Genomic DNA, 24828 nt, shown 5'->3' with positions numbered 1-24828 from the left:
GCTGCTGGAGGGGTTGTGGGTGGGAGGATAGGTAAGGGGTAAGGGGGGATGGGTAAATAGGTAGGGCATTAAGGAAGACACTTACTGGGATGAGCACTGGGTGTTATATATAAGGGATTCCATACTGGAATCTACTCCTGAAATCATTATTGCATTATATGCTAACTAACTAGGATGTAAATTAAAAAAATCAAACAAATAAATAAAAGTAAAAAATAATTTAAAAAAAATGAAAGAGGGGGCACTATGAACAGCCCAACTTATCCCACTTCCCATCCACCTCATGTGCTACAGGTGAATACCCTTCTAAGGTACCTTTGTGGGAAACAGTTTCAACCAGTTAAGAAACGTCTTGTTTACTACTGATTACTCGTCACATTTGGACCAGAGAGTCACATGAGAATCAAAATGTATTGGCTATCAATAGTACTTACTGCTCTTAAAAATTATGTTAAGTCTCTCTCAGAGAGAAATACAAGAAACTAATTTGGAAGATGACTAATTGTAATAGTAAAGAAAGAAAAAAGCAGTTCTGATTATAATTTCAAAAAGCAATAGGCAGACTTAAATATTTGGCATTAGGTGAAATAATCCTAAAATAGTAGAAACAAAAGAATGTTATAACCAAGATGTGAGGTAATTGTTAAGGTAATCAAAATTTAAAATTGCCTAGTATAAAAAGGGTAAGAATGTAGCTGTAAATATCTGAAAACACTACTGCATTTCCCTTTTTAATTTTTTTTTAAGTTTATTTATTTATTTTGAGAGACAGAGAGCAAGCAGAGGAGGGGCCGAGAGAGAGAGAGAGAGAGAGAGAGAGAGAAAGGGAGGGAGAGAGAGGGAGAGAGAGGGGGAGAGAAGGGGAGAGAGGGGGAGGGAGGGAGGGAGAGAGAGGGAGGGAGGGGGAGAGAGAGAGAGAGAGAGAGAGAGAGAGAGAGAGAGAGAGAGTCCCAAGCAAGCTCCACACTGCTTGAAGTGTGTGAAGCGTGAAGCCTGATGTGGGGCCTGAAAGCGTGAGCTGTGAGATCATGACCTGAGCCAAAACCAAGAGTTGGACGCTCAATCGACTGAGCCACCCAGGCACACCTCGAATAACCAGGCGCCCAGGTTATTTTATTAGAAAAGATACATTAATCAGAAACATCACAGAATGAGGAGAAAGATTTTTATAGTAACTCATACAACCAAACATAAACGTTTATTTCCTACTTATTCTCTATTTTAGCACCTACCAATAAGGTAAATGTCTTTAATATGTCCAATAAAATATTCCTTTATGTTCCTGAAATTCATTTGGAATGAAAAAATATTCGAACATATCAAATTCAAACATACTAGGTAATAGTTTAAATGGCTTTCTAAGATAAAAGTTTTAACTTACCTTCTGTTCCAGTTCATTTTTTCGGTAGTTAATAGTAATGGAGTAGTAGTGTCTGTTTAGTCCGTGAATTAACGCCTATATATATAAATTATTAGAAAAGGACAAATTAATATTTTGCATGTAAAAGTTCAAAACTGCTGACATATCCTGTAAATAGTATCTTTACCATCTTCTAAAAAAAGTCTTTTAACCTAAATAAATGAAAATGTATTTTTTTTTCAGCTATAAGTTTAGAAGGTTTAGAAGTACAGGTCACACATTCTTCAAAATATCATACACAGCAGCACAAATTCAACAGTTTCAGTAGCCTTGCTCAGAGTCAGAGACAGGGTCTGACCTCACTGTAATTTAAGTTACAAACTATTCATAATCTATAAATAATACTTAATTTGTTAAGTCTGATTTTATGATATCTAGGGGCTCTTTGTTATTTCAAAAGAAAAGCCTAAAATTTAGTCATAATAATACACTTATCTTTTCACACACAACATTAATCTGGGGTTTCCCTGTTTCTTGATTCAGTTCTACAGAGTCATATATAGAGTCAAATAATTGTGTCTACACATGTCTCCAAATTAACAAAGTCCATTTCTTACCTCATGATCTTAACCAGTGAGAGCAATCTCACTAACCAGAATTTTTTCCACTGCACTTGTCTTCTAAGACAAAGAGGAAGGTCATAATAAAAATTTAAGCTAATGACATGGCTTTATTAAGAAACAATGAAATCTGTCTGTGATGAAATCCACGTGCAACTGCTCAAATAATGGAACGCTAGCAACAGACGTTCAAATGGGGTTCAGAATGGTACTTTGGGAGACTCTCTATCTGCCTAGTAAGACATTTAAGTACAGAAATACACCTTGGATTTATGTTCAACAAGTGTAAGAACAAAAAGCGTTCGGGGCGTAACTCAAATATAAAGCTAAAGCTGACCAAAACCACCACCACACTCTCTAATTGTTGGAATTTTACAGTTAAGGTCTTAAGGTATTGAGGTAGAGGAGGAAGGGGTAGAAAGGAAACATTTAATGAATACTCAGCCTCTGTCTTGCACATTAAGTCTTCTAATCTTCACAACAACCCAGTAAGGTAGACTGGTTCTATTTGTATTTTGACAGATGAAGAAAATATAACACAATTCTTAATCTGTACCAGTTTTATATCAAGGCAAAGATGGGATTTGAACCTGAGTACTTCTGGCTCCAAAGCCCATGTTTTTTCTACCATACTATGCCACAACGTATCTTAGGAAATTCTTGGATTCATAAGTCTTTACACTTTAAAGGACCAGGATAAAAACAAACCATAGCCAGTCTTATTTTAAAACTTTGCTACTAGCAAAAATCATTCCACCAAGTACTAAAACATTTTGATATGTACTATAACAATCCATTCTTATCCTAACATCTGCTATAATAAAATGGTTGATGTGCAAAATTAAAGTACTAAATGTATCTATTAAATCCTTATTCATCTCAATAATCATCAGTAGTGAGTCAAATTTCAGTGCTCACAAATGCTGTGCTATGCAGATCAAAAAGTGGAATTAGGGGCGCCTGGGTGGCTCAGTCGGTTAAGCCTCCGACTTCAGCTCAGATCATGATCTCGCGGTCTGTGAGTTCAAGCCCTGCATCGGGCTCTGTGCTGACCGCTCAGAGCCTGGAACCTATTTCGGATTCTGTGTCTCCCTCTCTCTCTGACCCTCCCCCATTCATGCTCTGTCTCTCTCTGTCTCAAAAATAAATAAACGTTAAAAAAAATTTTTCTTAAAAGTGGAATTAATCAGGGCCTCCCTTAATATGTACTAGTATTGGGGCGCCTGGGTGGCGCAGTCGGTTAAGCGTCCGACTTCAGCCAGGTCACGATCTCGCGGTCCGTGAGTTCAAGCCCCGCGTCAGGCTCTGGGCTGATGGCTCAGAGCCTGGAGCCTGTTTCCGATTCTGTGTCTCCCTCTCTCTCTGCCCCTCCCCCGTTCATGCTCTGTCTCTCTCTGTCCCCCCAAAAAAATAAATAAACGTTGAAAAAAAAAATTAAAAAAAAAAAAATATGTACTAGTATTTATGTAAATTAGGAAGTGTATCCTCTGGGTAGAAGAATCAGAAAAAGGTACTAGTCCTTCCCGTGGATAAAGCCCAAGTGGAGAGTGGAACTTAACACTAGATTTCAGTTGCCAATTGTCCCCTCATTGAAGTGCCTTTGTACAATGCCCTAACTACATACTTCTACATAGCAGCCATAAAGCTAGTAACACCTATAGCCAATAAACGCAAAAATCAGCCAGTGTGCCCACAGTCTACATTTTGGAGGGTAATTATACTGCTAAAATATACAGTTTGGGATTTGAAGGCACTACCTACTTTTCACTTAACATTATTTAGGTAAAAGAGGTAAAACTAACACAGCATGAAAGAGTAGTAGTTATCATAATAAAAAATATTTAAGCTTAAATAAAATGATATCCCCAAGCAGTCTTCCAGTTTCACTTACTCACTGCGTAAGTGAGCACTGTGTAACACCAGCACATTCCAAATCACAATAATTCGGCCAGGTACAGTCCTCCTTCCACATAAGCCCCCCAAACTCAGCCTCAGTGAATATTAAATTCTCTCAAATTAACCAATTTAGGGGCGCCTGGGTGGGTCAGTCGGTTAAGTGTCCGACTTCAGCTCAGGTCACGATCTCGCGGTCCGTGAGTTCAAGCCCTGCGTCGGGCTCTGGGCTGATGGCTCAGAGCCTGGAGCCTGCTTCCGATTCTGTGTCTCCCTCTCTCTCTGCCCCTCCCCCGTTCATGCTCTGTCTCTCTCCGTCTCAAAAATAAATAAACATTAAAAAAAAAAAATTAACCAATTTAGTTGACAAGTTGAGGCAGCATATACCAAACATAAGATTAGTTTTATCAAGAGGGAGAACTAACCATTTGGAAGGGTCAAATTACAAATTAAACAGAATATACAAAAAAGGCCACAGTATGTCAGAGAGATAAAGAAGAAAGTTATACAGCTAGGAAAGTTCCTAAAACATCACTACATAACTTTTTGATTTACACTTAAACATATGATGGACTTAGGAAAATTTAGGAAAATCTTCATTAAAACAGGGTTCATTCCCAAAGCTCATTCATTAATTGGCTACTTAAAATCCGCAACAGTTTCGGGGCATCTGGGTGGCTCAGTCGGTTGAACATCCAACTTCAGCTCAGGTCATGATCTCATGGTTTGTGAGTATGAGCCCCACATCAGGCTCTGTGATTCTGTGTCTCCATCTCTCACTGTCCCTCTCCCCCTCATGCTCTCTTTCTCTCAAAAATAAATAAACATTAAAATTTTTTTTCTTTTAAATCCGTAGCAGTTTCTCAGAGAAGCACTGTTATAAAAGTCTGATTCTATTCTATAATATTGTATACTATGGGCTAAATAAGCTTTCAGTGGCTGGCCTGGGAAACCAGCCACCTTTTACAACGCTGTTTCTATGATAGTATATTTTGGATTTACTAACAGCATTTAGCTTATTTATGTGCTTCCTGTATATCCTGATCCTGGTTTTCTATGCTCAAATCCTGTAACCTTTCAAGAAGAAAATTCTGCCTATGTTGGTACTCATTATCAGAGTAAGGTGCTATCTGTTCTAGATTAAGAATGGTTTGGAGGACCATAGACAAAGGGGAGTTTTGAGATATGTTGATTAATTTCCAGGTTACTTCTATGCTGTTTTAGTTCATCTTTAGAGTAGAGATTCATAATTTTATTGGCATGACAAATTCAAAACAAGTATACAAGTAATCATTACAGTGAAATAAACTTCAAAATCAATCGCCATTTGAGTTATTCAAATATTTATTCAAATTCTGCTAACTACCTTTTTGTACCTTTTAAATTTTGAACTGTATAAATATATTATCTGTGCTAAAATTCATTACATAATTAACTTCCAAGTGCAGTATAAAGAACCAGGAGCACAGGTTATAAATATCCGTTCCTACGTTAATTCACTATGAAACCTGGGCAAATTTTGAACTTTCTGGGCCTCAATGGTTCCTTCCAGGGCAATAGTTTTATAACTCCTCAAAAAAAAAAAAAAAAAAAAAAGTTTTTCAAACAGCTTAAAACTCTGTTAGACAATGCAATTGTATTCAGGGCTACACTTAGAGGCTCACGGTCCTTGCACAATGCATCTGTGCATCAAAAGTTACCAAATTTCCATGCAGTTCACAACCCAAGCTTCACTTATACTATGGTTCTCAAAGATTTGAAATGCTCTTAACAGTTTAAGTGGAATATAGTTTAAAATTTTTAGTTACTAAAATAAAATGCTTGTTAACTCTCAATCCTATTACCTTTGACAATAATGGTCAAATATTCCAAGGACAAAATAATACAAAGTCTCATATATTAAAACAAAAGTCCATAGGGTGGGCACTATACTTCTGCCTATCAGGATTAAAATGGCTTCCCTTATTTAAAACATGGAAGTTAACATAAACTTTGTCTATTAGCTTTGTTTTATGGTACCTATTTCAACCCTGTTTTAGTGTTTTAAAAATAATGTTTTCTTTAAGTAATAAACGTTTCACAGTAGTAAGTTTAGGAACCACGGAAAAGGAAAAACAGGAAAAAAATTCCATAATGCCACCACCAAAAGTAATCAATGCTAATATCTTGGTATAGATACATAGGCACAGTTTATAAAATATGTATTTGCTAAGAGAACCTTTCCTATTTTATAACCTTTTTCTTAACATATTTTGAATTTTCCTCAAATTATTAAACAGTAATCTATAAAATAATCATAATTTTCCCCACTACTGTAAGTATAACAGAAAAAAAATCAATGTTAGAGAAGCATTAGTAACACCAGCATAAGTGGTTTCTATCCCCAGTTACAAAGAAGTTGGTTTAGGAGGAAGGCTCCTCTTAACACGAACTAATTTTCCTCCAAAATAAAAGCCTTTTGGAAAGGCTCCTGATCCCCAAGTCAAAGATTCTGCTAACATATATTAAAAGTCCATTATAAATATTACCATTCATTTCAGATTCTTCTGGGTTGCTTTCTTTCTAGCTTGTCTTAGAAAACTAAGAAATAGTTTTGTCTATGGCCATACCACCCTGAACGCGCCCGATCTCGTCTGATCTCGGAAGCTAAGCAGAGTTGGGCCTGGTTAGTACTTGGATGGGAGAAATAGTTTTAAGGTGTGGCTTTGTTCTGTCACTTGTTGGCTTAATCCCATTTGAGTGTTTTAGTACTGAAATTGTCTTAAAACTATAAAGCACTCAGATAGATGACATTTGATGGGCGCTATTTAAACTGTGAAATAAATATATTTACAGATTTTAATTACAAGGCAAAACAAACTAAAATGAAAGGAAAAACAATGATGTTGTAGCTATTATATACACAGGTCTTTCTAACTTGGGTTTGGAACTTGCTTTATTTATAAGGTCTACCTTAAATGACAGACGGTAAGGTAGCACCGAAAAATAAAAACTGGACTGCTGTAGAAAAAAAACAGATTTTAATATTGATTTTACTCAATTTATAAAGTTAAAAAGCAGTGTTTACATTTAAGACATGAAATTGGCAACAGGTGGCTGTTGACTTGCAATTAGTAAAAACTTCTGGCAGAAATATACCATGTAGTAATCACAATGATCTTGGATTGTGAGATGCTACTTAACCTTTTGTAAAAAAATAATGAAGCAGTATGATACTATGGGGGTTTATAAGAAAGGTCATTATCACAGGCTAAACAGGTCCAATAATATATTCTCCTGGAACATACAAGCATGGGCTTGTCTGTACCCAATCAAAAACACTGGTAGCTTATTTCATACTCATTAAACTCTGCAGTTTTCCCTGACTTGTAAAAAAATTTTATGCAAAAGCAACACACCTCAATTCTTTGAAACAAAACATTTCACTTCAGAAAATTTCAGATGAGCGACTGCTACACAAGTAAGCATCTAAAGGTATAAAGTTATGAGTGTAACCCAGGCTTAACCATGGTTAACTATCAAAGCCACAACTCCCCAAAGACAATCATATGACAGAGCAAGGTTTCAGAAGGCAAGAAGTAATAGCTACTATGTCTTTGTCCTATGTGTTCTATTAAACCAAACTGGTATTTCTGTCCATTTAATTAATCTTCAGAGAAGCAATTAACTATATAGACACAGTTTGTGGTGCATTTAAAAACACATTTAAAATAATCTTTGCAAACAATAAAGATTTGTGTAAAAACAATGAGACACGTGAATGATACACAGAAAACATTAATCACTCAGGAGGATATTAAATGCCCACATAACTGTGAGAACGACGGTTGACATTATTAGAACAAGACATAAATGAATCAAAAGTGATACACAGATATGTTTTGTAGAATTTGTTTTAAATGTGGAGAGTAAACAAAGAAAAGGTAGAAAACTTTAAGTACCATTTAGGAACTCTGTCTCAAGGTGTATCAATTTTCCCATTTTTAATGCTATGAGAAATGTCTACTAACCAATCAATAGTGATACCTAACGCAGTCTACCTGAAACTTGTGTTGGTCCTTGACTACAATGTTAACCATGCAAAGCCATAAGGTACTCTCAAGATAAAGGCTCCCCTATGCTCCCAAAAAGGGTATCCTCAAACTATGTTAGGAAAGTTTAAAGACTTCACAAAAAATGGACTCATAAATGAGCAAATCTAACTTTTGCAACAGAATTTCCATAATCATCTTCTCAAGCACAAGAAAAACTAATTGCAAACAAATTAAAATGCTAAGTATCAGATTTTAATATGACCATTTATAATAGGCTTTTAAAATGTAAAACAGAGTTTTAACACATTATCAAATACAGGCATTACCTGGATAGATGGCTTGTTTAAATGACCCAGATTTGAGGTTGTTTGTCTTGGTTCATGTCCTAAGACCATCATATTAGCATTGATCAATCTGAAGGCATCGATAACAACCTGTAAAAATAAGGTGTCTGGTCAATTCTTTTTTAAAAAGCAAGTGATGATGCCAAGCAACAGTGGACAAGGCATGATCAACTTGCATCTGTTTCTGGCCTATTTCCAGAAAATCATTTAATTATAATATTAATAAAAAAGAACCTCCTGCTGACTGTGCCATCAGCACACCACCCTCTATCTTGTAATGTAAGGTGACACCAATTATTGCAATTTTCATGAAGCAGTAAAGAAAAACATTAACTTTGCATCTTTAGTATTGAAATACATCATTACTAAACTTACATAACCAAACAGCCTTCATTGGTGTGCATGTTTGTCACCTAAATTTTACCTAATCAAAATGAATGACAAAGAGAAACTAAAACTGAAAGTGAGCACAAGCTAAGGGACCACATGTAAAGCCCAGCCCTGTCACATCAATTATACTACCACAGTACTTGAAATGACAACAAAATTACAGCCAGCAAGGCACTTGCTCCACGTATTCTCTTCTAGTCAGATACCTTTTACTTCTTGTGACTATAAAAGACTTTATACCTTGTCTGATGGCCTTAAATATCCAAGCCACTGTCAAGAATAGGAGGCAAATACAAAAAAACCAAGGTCATCTGTGCTTTAAGCCAGGAACATGGTATAGAATGATATGGCCCTAAGTTCATAGTACAGAAATAACAGTAGGTATCATCTTTTTCTAAGTGTATTCAATATTTCCATAAAAAAGAGTACATAGTCTTACATGATACAGTATCATCTGTTCTTTTATATTAAGAAATTTAACACCCATCACATAGTATCCTAACATTTTTTTTTTTCTGTTCATTGTCATGGATTTGATAGAACTCGTTTAAGTTTTATGTAAAGCACTGAGACTTAAGACAGATACTTCTTCCTGGGAATTTAAATCAATTACCTAGATAATAAACTCAATACTGCCGTCACATAAAAAAAATTTTAAGCAAGATAATGTATTTTTCTATATTTGCCTTAAAGGTGCTTTAACTGAGATTTATTAATGTTATAAAAGCAGCCATCAACTAGACTGTTTCCCATCTGTATTAGTTTGAGTATAGTTGAGTAAGTTTAGTTGAGTAAGAGGTAGAAAATAAAATTTATTTTTAAGTTAAGCCACATGAAATCTAATCACATCTGAAAAATCTGTTCAGAGCTATGTATGCATGCTGTACACTAAAGAACAAAATCTAAAGAAATAAAAAGAAAATCACCCTTTCTAAAAGGCTACCATGAAGGGTCAACAAACAGTATCAAAGAATACAAACTTAGACCGAAGCATTACAAGAAGTATCCACTCCAGCAGGCCAAAAAAAAAAAAAAAATCAACTTTGAATTTTGCTTTTATTTCTAACAGTCTGAATTTCCCCAAAGAGTCCTCCTGCCTCAAAATAAAACCAAGTATCCCCAGAACATACATGATTTAATAGTTTTGGAAACTTTTTTCTTTCCTCTACAATAACTGAAATTCAGACTCAACGTTCACATTTATATATAAATGAATATGGCCTAGGTTTATACCTCCTGCTTATACTTAAAATTTTTTAATCATTTATTTTCATATAGCAATAATAAAAATAGGTACTAATATCACGCATGCTTTAGTAAAACATCATAAATAATTTCAATCACTTGTTTAAAAAACAAAGAAGTAAAATTTTCTACTAAAAAACACATAAGATAAAATTAAAATGTAAGCAAAAGGAGAAAAATGACCATTTTAATAGACAGATGTACTTAAATAAATGCAGGATTAAGAACTTCCACCATTTAAGTGTTGTGGTAAACTTAAGAGCAAAGCATCATCTTGGCCCCACTGTTCTTAGAAACCTTTGATTCCATTTTAAAATTTTAGTAAAATCATTTGTAGGAAAAAAACAATCCTACAGAACTATGAAAATTCCATCATATATCACAATAAAATGTCTATGTATTTTTTTTATACTGAACGCTTTTAAACAAACAGCAGGCAGCTATTTTACATGCAAAAATCTCTGTAATATTTCTCTGGAATATTATAAGCAGGTGTGAAACTTCATAAAAAGGAAATGAAAATACCAGCTAAGTAGGTATTACGATCAGTTAGAAACAAATCTAAAATAGAAAAAATTAAATTATATTAAATAAAACATTTTAAAGGTGATACACTGCTCAACTAATAAACGATGGCCTGTGTGAAATTACATGCTTAGATTGACAATTCCTGAACAGCAATATGATAGCCAATAGAAAATAATACTTTAACTACACCAAGATTAAAGGAATTTGCTGCCATCGCTATAGCAACTGTCTTAAGGAAACTAACATGTTCAACAACCTGCAGACCAAAATTAGATTTAGTACGCAATAAAAATATAAATATGGCAATATAGTCTACATTTTAATTTCTGTACAATTTTATAATTGCCTTCTGCGCTGTGAGAATAAGTGGGTTTCTCCTTTAGAGCAACCTATCAAAATAGACTCATTAATGTCCAGTGCACTAATGAGCAATGGGTGAAGAAGGTGTTAATTATGCCACAGTAAGATTCAAGAAAAAGCCCTGGTGAGCACTTGGAGGTGTGTATAAGCTGAAGGCATTTCTCCATGTTTATGTATTTACAGCATGATGCAACACAATGACAGCAAAGTGGTCACTCCATGGATAAGAACGGTATCTTAGATACAATATACTGCACAAAGAACCCCCAAAGATTAATTAAGGTTTGGGGGAGGGGACAAGGGAAAGAATCCATTTTTGGAGCTATATGAATTTTCTAAACAGTTTGTTTTAAAATATACATACATTAAACCAGTTCAGTTTATATCTTATAAATCCAAATAGTAATTTAGCCAAAACTCTTTGCATAAAAACTACCTCATTAATATGTACTAACAAAAACTTCCAAACTAAACTATAAAGAATATTTTCAGGAATATGATGCTAGACTTTTATAATTCCTTCCCATGCTGAAATCCTATATACCACATTGAATCTATCCACCAGCCTGACCATTTAATTTTTTCTGGTACAAGTGCCTTGAGACTTTTCAGAGGTCACTGCAACAGTAGACAGCTTATAACAAAACCATTAGCAGTTTGGCTAGCTTAGGGAAACCTCTTACTTTCCTTTTTTGTTTATTATCACTGCATGAATCTGCAGCATATGATAGTTTATAATTTCTCAGGCTTGTTAAATTCATGTTAAAGGTCTGTTTTCTTGTTGAATAAATTTTGTTCATATAATGCTGCCTATTTCATACACTCAGTCTTTAATAGCACCTTTGGTCTATGCGCAACTCACAGATCAAAACAGAGGACTAAAATAGGGGTTGATGATGCTATTTACATGTGTGATTCCTGCTGTCTTCTTGTTAGTAGCTTTAATATAATAGAAGACCTTGTCTGTTTTGTAATTAACACATCTTTACTGGAGAGATATTTGGAAGTGATTGCTGTGAATATACTGGTTAGTAAAATAAACACAATCACACACCACTTTCTGTTATCAGACAAATTTGTGAATTGTACACATTATACTCCAGATCAACAAACTGTGATATAACAGCCAAGTAGAAGACACATATTTATATAACCCTTTATTTTTCTGAAAATATGTATTCACTCTGACCTTGCAAATATAATTAGCTTGTGGGATGTGCAGATTTCAGTACCATGGTTGCTTTACTAATTGCAACTCTTGGAAATAGATACTAAATATTTGGAAGCTGCCAATACAAAATAAAAACTGCATCTTTTTTGTACATCTGTCTTAGCTTATAAAAGCAAAATAGTTTTAAAAACAATACTGTGTTCCATATTTATTCCAAGCACACCCAAGGGTCAAGGACCTATCATTTCATTTTAATAACGAATCTGGTTTAGGACTCAAAACTGTAATTATTTCCAAATTCAGCTTAATCCATAATTTTTTGGCTTCTTTCATAAGTATAGTACAGTTTATCCAATATGCTATTTATTTTCAAATTCATATTTTCATATCAACTGCTAGGTCACTGAGAGACTAAATTTCTAAAGCATCAACCTATGTAAACCCAATGTTTACTTTCAAAGGAGGCTCTCTTCTTAAGCAAAGCTCTTAAAATTAGTTTAATACAAAGGTTTCTGAAAGAAAAATGCATAAGCACTTTTGGCAGTAGTTACTAGAATTATAATCTCTACGTCTCCGTGTCTCTCTTATAACAGTAGCTTCCTTTGGCATTTCCAATTGCATTTATATTGAAGTCAATGACTATGGAAAGTGTTTACATAAAAATAAACAGAAGCAGATTTTTTTTAAGGCTTGAAAGAAAACTTTTAAGACCTCAAAATCAATGTCAAATGTCAAAAAAAAGAAAAAAGGTTGTAATTCAGTTACCAATTACGTTACATACTTAAAAGTACATACACCTACTACCGTATCTAATGACTATAAAAATGCTAGTGTAGCAGCACTCCATATCAAATACTCTTTATCACCTAGAAATGACCTGTTATCAACTGCTTAGGTTGTCTCTAGATTCTTTAAAAATTAAGGGTGCATGTGACCTGGGAGTACTGCTGGGGTTTGTGACCCTTTCGTTACTTCTGCTGCCATGCACTGCCAGACATCTATAAGAGAAAAACATCTTCTGTCTCTTGTAAGCCCACAGCATAAAAAATTCAAAGAAATCTTACTTTTTATGCCATTTCCAATGAAAAGCACTAAGAACTAAAACTGACTCATGCCAAATGCATATCACTGAATTGCTGTGATTTCTTAGTCTCAAGTTTGCAACACGGAAATTATTTATAAAATGTCAATTTTAGCTCTGGAAAAGAAATTCCTATGTGTATGTACATTTTCTTTCTTCATCCTTGGAGAACTGCTTACTGTAGCTAGAGATCTGTAGTACAACTTCAATATACTGGGAGAAAAGGGGGATGGGGTGGAACTAGCATAATGTATTTTTTTGACAAGTGAAGACATGCATCAAAAAATGCAAACAGTAAGTTCAGCAGGATTTTTTCTGGTATGCACGTAGTCGGTCTGGTATAGGTACCTAAACGCTTGAGACATAGGAGTCAGAATCCTGCCTAAGTTACAACTGTGGTTCTTCAATGGCTAGTTCAGCGATCCAGGGTAAGTTATTTACGCTCTCAATGTCTCCATTTGCTCATGAACGACACCTCACAGAGTTGGTGATAAGATTAAATAAAACGTATGTGTACTTGCCACTGTAGTTCTTAGTGTTATTAACCGTGGCAGTCACAGAGTAGCCAGCTCAGACCTCCTTTCAGACAGAACCTGCTTCAGAGAGCATCGCTGACTCACCACCTCCACATGCTACACCTTTGGATCTTCTGGGAGTTCACCCTAAGTCATGTTTTCCTTGGGCTACTCCCAGCCAATGAATGAGTACCATGGGGGTACTAGCACCTAGGATTACTCTAAAGGCAATTTTGTCTCAAGGACTTCCCATCAGTCTGGCTGAAACTTTCTCAGGAACATGTTGTAGTCTGGTATTTTTCCTACCCAATTCTACCTTTCCTTTTTCCTTCTACAGGGTCAGACCTGTACTGCTGTCTGAAGGGTTTCCCCTTTATCCATCACAGGTGCTTACCATAATAAATCTCTTGCACAACTAATCCCATTTTGGTACCTGCTTCTTGGAACACCCAAACTGACCTGGTAAACAAGGTAGAATACTGCTACTACAACAGTGTTAAAGTTAGAAAAAAGCTACTCCAAAACCAAATCAGAATTATAAATTTGGCATCCGCAGGCACTTGACATATGAAAACATCAACAGAAAATGAGGGAGAAATATTGAAAAAAAAATTTAATGTTTATTATTTATTTTTGAGAGAGAGAGAGGGAGGGAGGGAAGGAGAGAAAATCTGAAGCAGACTCCAGGCTCTGAGCTGTCAGCACAGAGCCCGATGCAGGGTTCGACCTCATGAACCACAAGATTCATAATCTGAGCCGCAGTCGGATGCTTCACCAACTAAGCCACCCAGGTACCCCAAGGGAGAAACATTGAAAGACCTCTATTTCCTTAGGAAAATTCCTAATTAAAGTTTTTTAAGAAGTATAGAGTTATGCTAAATATTATTATCTCTTTTTAAAAATGGTAATATGCCTGGAATCTTGCTTGACACTCCGGTATAACAGATATTTCTAGATTGTGACAAATAAACACTAAACTTAAAGACTGAACTTCTCAGAGGACTATTAATGATACAAGAGACTATCATCTCTGGGTCACTGGTCTGATATCAACTCAGAGTACCAATTCTATCTGGTGGCTACTCACCCACAGTCTATATTAAATGAACAAGTGACTTCAGATTCCTTTCTGGTATACACAAACTAAAGCAATATAGTTGATATGCTTCTTGACAGTTCCACAAAAAGGAGAGAAAGAAAAGACTTTAGAGACTAAAGGCTGAAGCTCAACCATGTTAACAAGACGGTAGGGCAGGTGGATACGAGGAATAAAGGACTTACATACATTTCTTGTGCTGTAATATCACCTTCAAAGAAAAATGCAAACATATCCTTCAAACTGCCATCTCTCAATAGGAAAGGTCATTTTTGTAAGAAAAATATGTAATGGTTAATACTTTGTTGGTATCATTTTCGTATTTTTATTGAGCTTATTAATTAAATACTGTATAGAAATTATCTTGTTTAAATCTCTCAACAACCAAGAGGTAAGTATTAATATTCTCAATTTATGGATGAGAAAATGGAGGCTCAGAGAACTTGGATAAATTAAATGAAGTGACACAACCAGCAAGTGATACCACTATGATCTGTACACACACAACACGCCAAAGTCAGTACTCTTCACCACGAAGCTATTTGATATAACACTTTCTCCTATCACAAAACAAGAAAAGACTACTCTGAGATCAGTTACGACAGCAGCTTTGTGTGCTACTCACCATCAAATAAATATCCATTCCCCAGAAGAGTACCTGGCATACATAATATGGTATAGAATAAACACCTATTAAAACCAAGAGCTCCAAGGAAAGCATTTTATATAAAGTTTTATCATTCATGTTCATTCTTCCTCAAAAAAGGGTCATTATCTACAAATATCTAATCACTATCTTTACAAAATATATACTTCCCACCTCCTATCACTGATCAGTTTTGAAATTCATAAAGTACTCTTCCATGACATACTGAACCAAAAAACCCAAACATCACCAAGTACTGACCTACGTTTGGAATAAAAACTGCATACAGTAAAGCAATTTGGAATGTAAGAAGTGGCACTGGGCATCTATTAATTAGCTTCCTAGTCATCTAAGAATAATCATTCAGGAATCAACTATGACCTACAAAAGTATCTACCCCCAATGATAAGAACATATTAAATCTATTAAAACTAAGTCCCGGGTACAGAAACATCCTCACAATTAACAAGGGCTAATGTCAAATCATTTCAGTATGATCTTAAACAATTACTATATATATGGGTTATGGAAAAGCTTCCCCTACAAAGTTATGATTTCCATATGCTGGCACAATACTGGAATTAATAATGGGATAGATCTTGTTCTTTTCTATGTCTCCAGTGTATGCCTGGGACACAGTAGTGATCAGGAAGTACCTGTTAAATCAATGACCAAGGATCTTTAGAGTGGGGGAAGAAAAGTATTCAAGAATCAAAAGTCAATAAATAATATTCTTACAGATAATGGAAAGAGTTTTAAAGGTTCTCCTATACCTTTACTGAAACAGCTTAATTTGAAGTGGATTTATATCATCCAAAATGCATAATAAGTACTAAACAATAATAAAGTAGGTCAGAGACTACATTATTAATACAGGAACTATAAATTAAAAGAACTATACTAAGAACTGTTAGTTCTATATAAGATTTATGTTTCTTAGAATTTCAAACATAAAATTGCTTTAACATTCGTAGCTGACAATTTCTGATAATATCAGCTAAATAAATATTGTAAACTATTAAGCTTGTCTATCGGGAATACTGTAGGCACATTAGCACCTATAATTTCTTAGGTAGCCTCACAAATTAAATCTGAGAATTTTATAAAACTTCAAATTGATAATAAGAGTGTAAAACAGGAAGCAAACAAAAGATAATATAGTAACTAAACTTGTTCCAAGAGTTGGATGGGTATGCTCACAGAGCTATATTAGGAGTAGAAATAGAATTTTTATGTGTCCTATTTTCTATTTTTCTCTTGCAATCTGGAAAACTAGATGAAGGTGTGTGTGTGTGTGTGTGTGTGTGTGTGTGTGTATACAATCTGAGATTAGGACTATCGAGCCCAAACTGACCCTTATGGGATACCGATTAAAAACAAACAAACAAACAAACAAACAAACAAACAAACAACTTATGAATAACAGGTATTCTGCGTATCTTTCACTATCTTTAGAAGGCAAATAGCATGTTACACATGAACTCTAGCTCTGATTACATTACACAAAGTTCATACTCATCAAGGCTAATATCTATGAACTGGCTCACTGACCTTATCAATCCCACATTTCACTTATTTAATAAATGACTCTGTAACCAATAACATAAAAATTACTAAACCTCATAAAATTAACCAGTTTTTTGTATGCTAAAAGCCAAAACTGGTAATGGCTGGCTGACCACTCACACATTCATTCTTTGATTTTATTTTATAAACATTTATGAAGAAAATGATTTTTTTTTCCAAGACACTACATAAATTCCCAGATATGAAAACATTTCCCCATTGAAAGAGGCCCCAATCTTGTAGAGGGAAGATAATACGTAGGCAGATGAACAAAACAATTTTGGGTGCAATACATTAATCACTTGAAAGTTTGACTGCATTTCAAAGGCCAGAATTTTAATGTAATTATTTTTCTTTTCATCAGAATGTCCTAGAGAAATATGTCAGAAAAATAGTAACTGCTCAATAAAAGAATCAGCTGATTAAGTATTCTTAAATTAAGAAATACAAAATACAGGGGAAGTTTCCATTTCTTTTGTAGTCATTGCCTTCATCTTCTTAAAATGAGCAAGTCAGTTAATGTATAGACTTGTTCTTAAAAGACTGTCAGAAATACTCACATTCCATATTTTTAAATATGCTAGTTGTAAATCTCTTTAAAACGTACCAATTATTTTAACCTTCAGAATATAATGTCACTTACTGCACATCTCCTGTATGGCATGCACACCCTACTCATTACATAGATCATTTCATAATACAGGTACCAACACCCCTGTTTTATAGATGAGAAAACTGAAGTTCTAGATTCGGCAACTTGCTCAAAGTCATACTACAGAGAGGAGATAAAGAGATAAAAATGGGATTCGAATGCAGGCCTGATCCCAAAGCCCATGCTCTTCATTACTCTATGCCCTGCCTTTATGACAATAAGAAGAAAACGCTAAAACAAAACTATTTTTGAGTAGTTTAAAATCTCCACCATCTTAAAACTTCTAATACAAAATTTCTGGATAAGTAAAATATTTGCCCTCCTTACCCTGAAAAAGACAAAACCTTCTAAATCTCTTGAAAATAAAAGGTAAGCTCTTATGTTCATTCCTTAATTCTTTCCTCCAATATTTGCATTTATTCTTCAAAGTCCTATCTTTTTTATAAAATGCTGACTAAAAACAACATCATCAAAAACTGTTCATTTTACATTCTAACGTATCTGTGAAAAAGCATGAACAAAGAGGCTAGGTATACAATCTGGAATAGAACTGTTTCTACATTCTCCTCCAGAAGGTACAAACTTATCTTTTCTGAGTAATATGCTATCAAGACTCAGTCCAAGCTTCATTTACTTTGTGCAGCCATACCAATTTCTTTCTAATTTAATTTCCATTTACTATGTTTGCTATGCAAGTACTACTTTATTGCATATTGGCACATACAAGGTTCCAAATAAGTATCTGCTGGATTATTTCTCTCTAGCAACCACCTTAATACTTAGTTACAGAAACAAAGCAGTATCAGTATAATTTGTATTCTACCAGTATGCAACATAGGGTTATCAAGCATATAATTGGCAGAATGTTATCTAGCTCACTAGTGACACTAAATGTATATGACTTATCTTCACAAAAAGACATTTTTTAGAATCATTAGCACACAGGCACATCAGATGTACTTAAGAAATCCCTGCTGATAAACAGGATTTCTGATCAGAGTAAACAGAAATTTCCCAAGAAAACCCAGCCAGTGTGAAGATTTATATGGACTAAAGGGTTATGAGGGTTTTTTTTTTCTCTTTTACTGTTTTCAAAATAGGAAACAAAACATGGAGATTGTTAACAGCAGGTAACATCTGAACATTTTTACTGATAGGAATTGTGATAAGGAAATAGGTTCTCAAAAGAAGTAATAGTTGCATGGTAGTTTTATGATTTTGTACAGTCATCATTCTTTTTGCCCTAAGGACGCAGTATAATCATGTTACAACTTTGAAATTTGCTGCTGGATCAAGTCCAGTTGTGGGCTATATATTCAAGACAACAAAACTTTAAGCAAGAGGCTGTCACTTTATTACTTGAGAACTGAAGTTGAGAATATCTGAATATGCGTATTTTACAAATAAACTAAAACAGATTTTTAACTATTTCACTGAGAAGTTTAGAGTGAGACTCACCAGTAATTTCTATAGCTTACTCTCCACTTAAATTATGCATGTTATTAACATTTTCTACCTGTATCATTTTTAAACATTTACAGGATTACATAATATACAGAATACTGTGGATTCTTTATCATATAGTGTATTTTATTATTTACGTAGGTCTCAATGTTTGGCCCTAGGGATGTCGCAAAAGCTGACAGGAACAGGTCTGTCTAAATTGTCTTTTTTTTTTTTAATTAACAGAATACTGTATAAGAAAAATCAATTAATAAATAACTACTATAAATAGTATAGGGAACTATTGAGAACTTAGACAAAATGTGTAGCGCCTTACCCTGAGGGAAGTGATACCTATCCAAATAAGTTAAGAAAGGGTGTGGTAATGACCTCTGGTACTCATTTTCCAATTCTGTGTTACTCTAATTATATAGTTCGTAACTGTCTAATATTAAAGAGCCATTAAAACAGTTTGAGCTCTGAAATTTTATAGACCTGATTTGTATCCTTGTTCTGCTGCTTAATAATGCTATGATTTTGGGGGCGCCTGGGTGGGTCAGTTGGTTAAGTATCTGACTTCAGCTCAGGTCATGAACTCACAGTTCGTGAGTTCGAGCCCTGCGCTAGGCTCTGTGCTAACAGCTCAGAGCTGTGCTGACAGCTATTTTGGATTCTGTATCTCCCTCTCTCTCTCTCTCTCTTTCTCTCTCTCTCTGACCCCACCCCACCCCCCACTTGCGCGCTCTCTCTCTCTCTCTCTCTCTCTCAAAAATAAACATTAGAAAATAAAAATTAAAAAATAATGCTATGATTTTGGGTAAAGTAATCTCTTTGACCCTAATTTTTTTTTTACCTTTTCATTGATAAAATGGAGTAATAATACTGCCTGTATCCCCAGAATTACTAAAGAATACATGAGACAAGTTGAAAATTTATCACCACAATACCTGGCACACAGCAATAATTCCATAAATATACACTCAAGTCACTATAAAAGGAAATCAAACATTATGAATTAATGAGACTACAAAGAATTAGTAATTACCTCATCACTCAAAAACAGATAATACTGGGATTTATGAAAATGAAAATATAAAATATACAGGAAAGAGGTATTAAGTGAACAGAGACTCAATGTGAATAATTTATATATAGATTGTCATTTTAACTCTTGATCTAATCATTGTTTTGCTAAATATTTTGACAGCTTTGATAAATCACATGCAGGGAAGGGGAGAGGGAGAATCCTATGTTACTCTTGTTTTTTTTAAGTTTATATACGTAAGTTTGGCTTACAGTTTTGAGAAGTCTTGACACTAAAAGAACCATAAATTATAACCAAACTCAGACATCCTACAGATGAAGTTACACTATTGAGACAGAACTGGATCCTTATTTCAGGTAATATTAACTATACGAATCTATGTTGGGTGCAAGAAGTGATGTGAATCATCGATGACAGATACTTATACTCTATTTTTCAAAAATATTTTTTATGACATGTAAAACTAGACAATGATACATATGATTTTATAAAGTAATTTTAGATATATTATTTTGAAAAAATAACTACATTTACCATATGACAACAGTCCTGTCATGCAAGTGTTTTAATGAAAGTCATTCTTTTAACATGAATTATGATTAATCAGAAATAAACAATGCAAACACCAATGTTATATAATACCTAAACTAGGTTTAGAAACTAAAACTGACATCAAGATACTATAAACAAGACAGAACTCTAATTATACTTAAAATTAAGCTTCAATTATCTTTTGTAAATATTGTGGTGGGGGTACTTAACTGGATAACTGTTATATTTCTAAAATAATAATTATTACTTAAATGAGTTAATTGTGAGCTATTAAAAAGGTACCATATCAGAGAATTAAACTTAGGGAAGTATCATACTGTATTTTAATTCATAAAACTAACAAAATTCAAGGATTTAACTCCTTTTATCTGTATTAGTTAAGTAACAATATAGTTTTAAAAAGAATAAACTGAAATACAGGTATACAGCAAGCATCAGAAGTGATCCTCTTTGAATTATCTACTACATTGGTTTCTATTATTATTGTTTTTGTGGCTAGTTTCCACCTCTGAAAAACTAAATCACATCTAATAGGATCATGATTTAGGGAAGACCTCAATTTTTATTCGTCATAATGATAGGATGTCAGAAAGTGTTCAACTTCAAATTCAAAACAGATAAAAACTCCACGTTTAATAGCCATATTTAGTTTGTTTGAGCTGGTGAGCAGATATAAATGTAATCTGCAATACTAGCAAATTCCAGGTCTGATAGATAGCAAGCTAATATTTATTTTTAAGTGCTCTAAAAATTATTTGTAAAAGCTGCATAAAAAGGATTCCATAAATGTATTGTGATTTTAACAATTATTCTACACTACAATGGAAGTACATGCTCAAACAAGACACCTCAGCAGTATTTTAAAGCAGTAACCACCTAGCCAATTTCTGTATGTTCTGTAGTTTTTCTAATCCACTCTCCCTGTGGTTGAGCAAAATCGAATTGCCTCTCACATTTGCAGACAGCTCTGTGAAGGTGATAATAGAGCTGCTCCCTGCTGTCATGAGGCAGGAAATAGGAAAATGGCATATGGGGCTAGAAAGAAAGAAATAAAAAAAAAAGAAAGAAAGAGAGAGAGAACGAAGGGGGGAATAAAAAGAACTAAACAAGAACAAAAGATTTCAACAAAGAACAACTATAACCCAATATGCTTTGCAAGTTAATCTCTTTTCTGAATCATTTAGCATATTTAATCATTCATCTGCGTCCTCACTCCAAAAATGCGAATGGCTGATACCAAGTCTTTGGGTCAAGTTTTCATTGTCTAAAACATTTGGAACATCCAACTCCAGAATATGTTCTATACAATGTCTGCAAAACAGAGAGTCTTTAACTAGAGACATAAAATGTTGTGCCAATCCCAAATTCACCATTTTAAGATAAAGGAAGATAAAACAATGTTTACTAAAATAATAATAAAATGTGCATAGCAGGCTTTTATGTGGTTTAATGTTCCTAAATCTATGAAATAAAATTAAATTTAAAAATAAACATCTATGATTAGACAATTTTAGCTGATTAAAGTAGAAACAAATCTCCAAATAGTTATATTGCTAATTATACCAAGACACATTTTTCGACTTGTACAGTTTTTTGTTTGTGTTTTTAAATACACAGTCAGGGGTTTTTTTTTTTCTGTGTGCGTACAAATCCTGCTCTAAACAAAAGAAATTTTAATCTAATGTATCTGTAAACAGAATGTGGCAGTAGGTGCTAATAAAGATAGAATCTACTCTACCTTTCCTTTTACACTCTGAATGGGATCCACAACCACTGCCACAGCTCTCTCCGACAAGGCTTCAAAGCTCTGCTGAGTGTTGATATCCACACCAGAAAGCCAACAACCAAAGCCAGGGTGACTGTGATACCAACCAACAACCATCTCAGGCCTGAAACAAAGAGGGCATTCAGCAGTTCAGAACAGAACAAGTAATACACATGTATGCTATGAAAAGAAACAACACACTAACAGGGTATAAATGAAGAAGAGATGAAAAACACACAGGTGTGAAAAAGCACCATTAGAAACACTGAAATCATACACCATATTATCCAGAAAACATGGAAATGAATAAGCATGACAAAGGAGTGCTATCATTAAGAGATGCACATTAGCAGTGGTAGATACGGCTTTCAGTTTTTCACCTTGTTACCACACTTTCTCTGAGCCAGTTTTTACCCTTTCAGCATTCAAGTAAATATCTACTCTTTAACTCCTTAGCTCTGGGAATAGGATTTTCCAGGCAGAGTACATTGTTAACAATGGACACCAGGATCCACTGTTGTGAAAGGATTAAATATCAATTAAACCAGCAGTAGAACTAGGAACTCAGTCAAAAACCAATTTGCACTGTTCTGCTCAGCTGCTGAGCCTTTTGCTAACATTAATTTTGAAGTTTCTTCCACAGTAGAAGAATTTGAGCAAGAGAATGACAACTATTGAGAGATTTAATCTGGGGGAAAACTTGAAAAATATCTAAATTCTACTTTCTCTGTCTTTAAAAATCATATGCCTAATATAATTAAATAGCCAGAATCTTATTTAGTCCCAACTCTCCAATATATGGAACATACAAGCTCTTTCAATTATAAATGACCAGACAGTAACTCCATATGCTGAACAGGGAAGCTGCAGCCCAAGCTTACTATGTGATGGTTGAGAATTTTAACATGAGGCAGTTTTCTCATTGGCAAATTTCTCTGATTCTAGAAGAAAGAGATACTAGATAGGTAGTACACAGGACTGACAGTGATAATTTACATTAAGTACATGGCTTTTTTTTTTCCAGGTATGATAGTCATAAACATCCAGATTTTTGAAACACATTTCTAAAACTACTTCCCATTATTCCTGTATAAAATTAGTTAGAATACTTACCTTCCTGTCTGCTTCAACATATCTAACATTTTGGCTTGGAACACTGGATCAACTGCCTCCACACTGACACCCTGGGTTAGACAAAAAGAAAAATAACTAGCTTTTAGAACTGTGAATAAATACCCAGAAACTTTTTTTTTTTTTAACAATCTAAATGAACAAAAAGCTACCAAAAAAAAAAAAAAACCAAAAAAACAAAAACCCAAAAACCCCTATGTATATTATTTTGGGATGCCAAAATAATTTTATAGGCTTGGATACTCATAATTGATTCCCATTTATGTCATTCAATTATCAGCCATACTTTAATAAAGTTTCTAAAATTGCCATTTACCAAACTGCTGTTAGCTAATGAGTTAAGTTTTGGGGATCCTTTAAGAGTTTATGGCCATTGCTATGCACACACACACGCGCACGCGCGCGCGCGCACACACACACACACACACACACACACACAAATACCAGAAATACCAAATGACTGAACTAACTATTTTTGGCTAGACCTATCTTGGCAAGCATAGTTCCAAATGCCATCTCTGATACCTGATTAGCATTATATCCCTTCCATCCCATCCAAAGTTCTACAACTATTCAGCTATAATAATCAATAACCTAAAGACTTTTTGTTCCTCAGCAATATAAATACTCTGAAGAAGGATAACAGTTTATGAATTTCCCAGAGTTGTTTTTGTTTGTTTTGCAGGGTGGGCTGGGAGAGGAGGAAGCTGAGTGAGTGCTTCATTAAGAACTACTTGGTAGATTAAGTGCTTGGAGGCAAATATATACTTTTGAATATCATCTCAAATATAAAAGCAATCACAAATAATTCTTCATTAGAGATCTAAAACCAAGTCTTTTAAATGCTGCATTGTCTTGCTAGTTCAAAAGATTTTTAGAACATGGAAGAATTAAAGGCAATCATGTCACCTCTCCAGTGATAGATCACTGCCATTATAACTCCTACAAGGTTTTCTTCTAACATCAGGAATTTAATCTATCTCAATAAAACAGTTAATATTTAAGCACTTCCTTTCCACCAAAACAAATGATATTTTGAATCTTTTTTTTTAAATTTTTTTAACGTTTATTTATTTTTGAGACAGAGAGAGACAGCATGAATGGGGGAGGGTCAGAGAGAGAGTGGGAGACACAGAATCCGAAACAGGCTCCAGGCTCTGAGTTGTCAGCACAGAGCCCAACGCGGGGCTCGAACTCACGGACTGCGAGATCATGACTTGAGCCGAAATCGGACACCCAACCGACTGAGCCACCCAGGCGCCCCGATATTTTGAATCTTAATGGAGAAAGCATCCTCAAGAACAGGGGTATGCCTATAGGCATAGGTTGCCTATAGGTGTTTTTTGTTGTTGTTGTAGTTGTTTTGTTTTGAACATTTTTAAAGGGGGTTT

The 24828-nt window shown here is 34.5% G+C and overlaps 1 protein-coding gene across 2 annotated transcripts in view; it reads right to left on the bottom strand.

Moving 5' to 3' along the window:
- PSMD14 (proteasome 26S subunit, non-ATPase 14) overlaps window positions 1-24828 on the bottom strand; it is a 97960-nt gene that overhangs the window by 17074 nt on the left and 56058 nt on the right. For both annotated transcript variants that reach the window (XM_043576891.1, XM_043576892.1), the window contains 4 exons: window positions 23420-23490; window positions 22280-22430; window positions 8234-8341; window positions 1382-1456 (listed from right to left, as the gene is read on the bottom strand). In XM_043576891.1, coding sequence (XP_043432826.1) covers window positions 1382-1456; window positions 8234-8341; window positions 22280-22430; window positions 23420-23490 — 405 coding nt within the window. The remainder of the gene's footprint in view (window positions 1-1381; window positions 1457-8233; window positions 8342-22279; window positions 22431-23419; window positions 23491-24828) is intronic.

This window comes from Prionailurus bengalensis, chromosome C1, assembly GCF_016509475.1.
Source record: "Prionailurus bengalensis isolate Pbe53 chromosome C1, Fcat_Pben_1.1_paternal_pri, whole genome shotgun sequence".
NCBI classification, from domain to species: domain Eukaryota; kingdom Metazoa; phylum Chordata; class Mammalia; order Carnivora; family Felidae; genus Prionailurus; species Prionailurus bengalensis.
The sequence above is the reverse complement of the archived record's forward strand: the minus strand, read 5'-3'. Positions and strand labels throughout refer to the sequence as shown.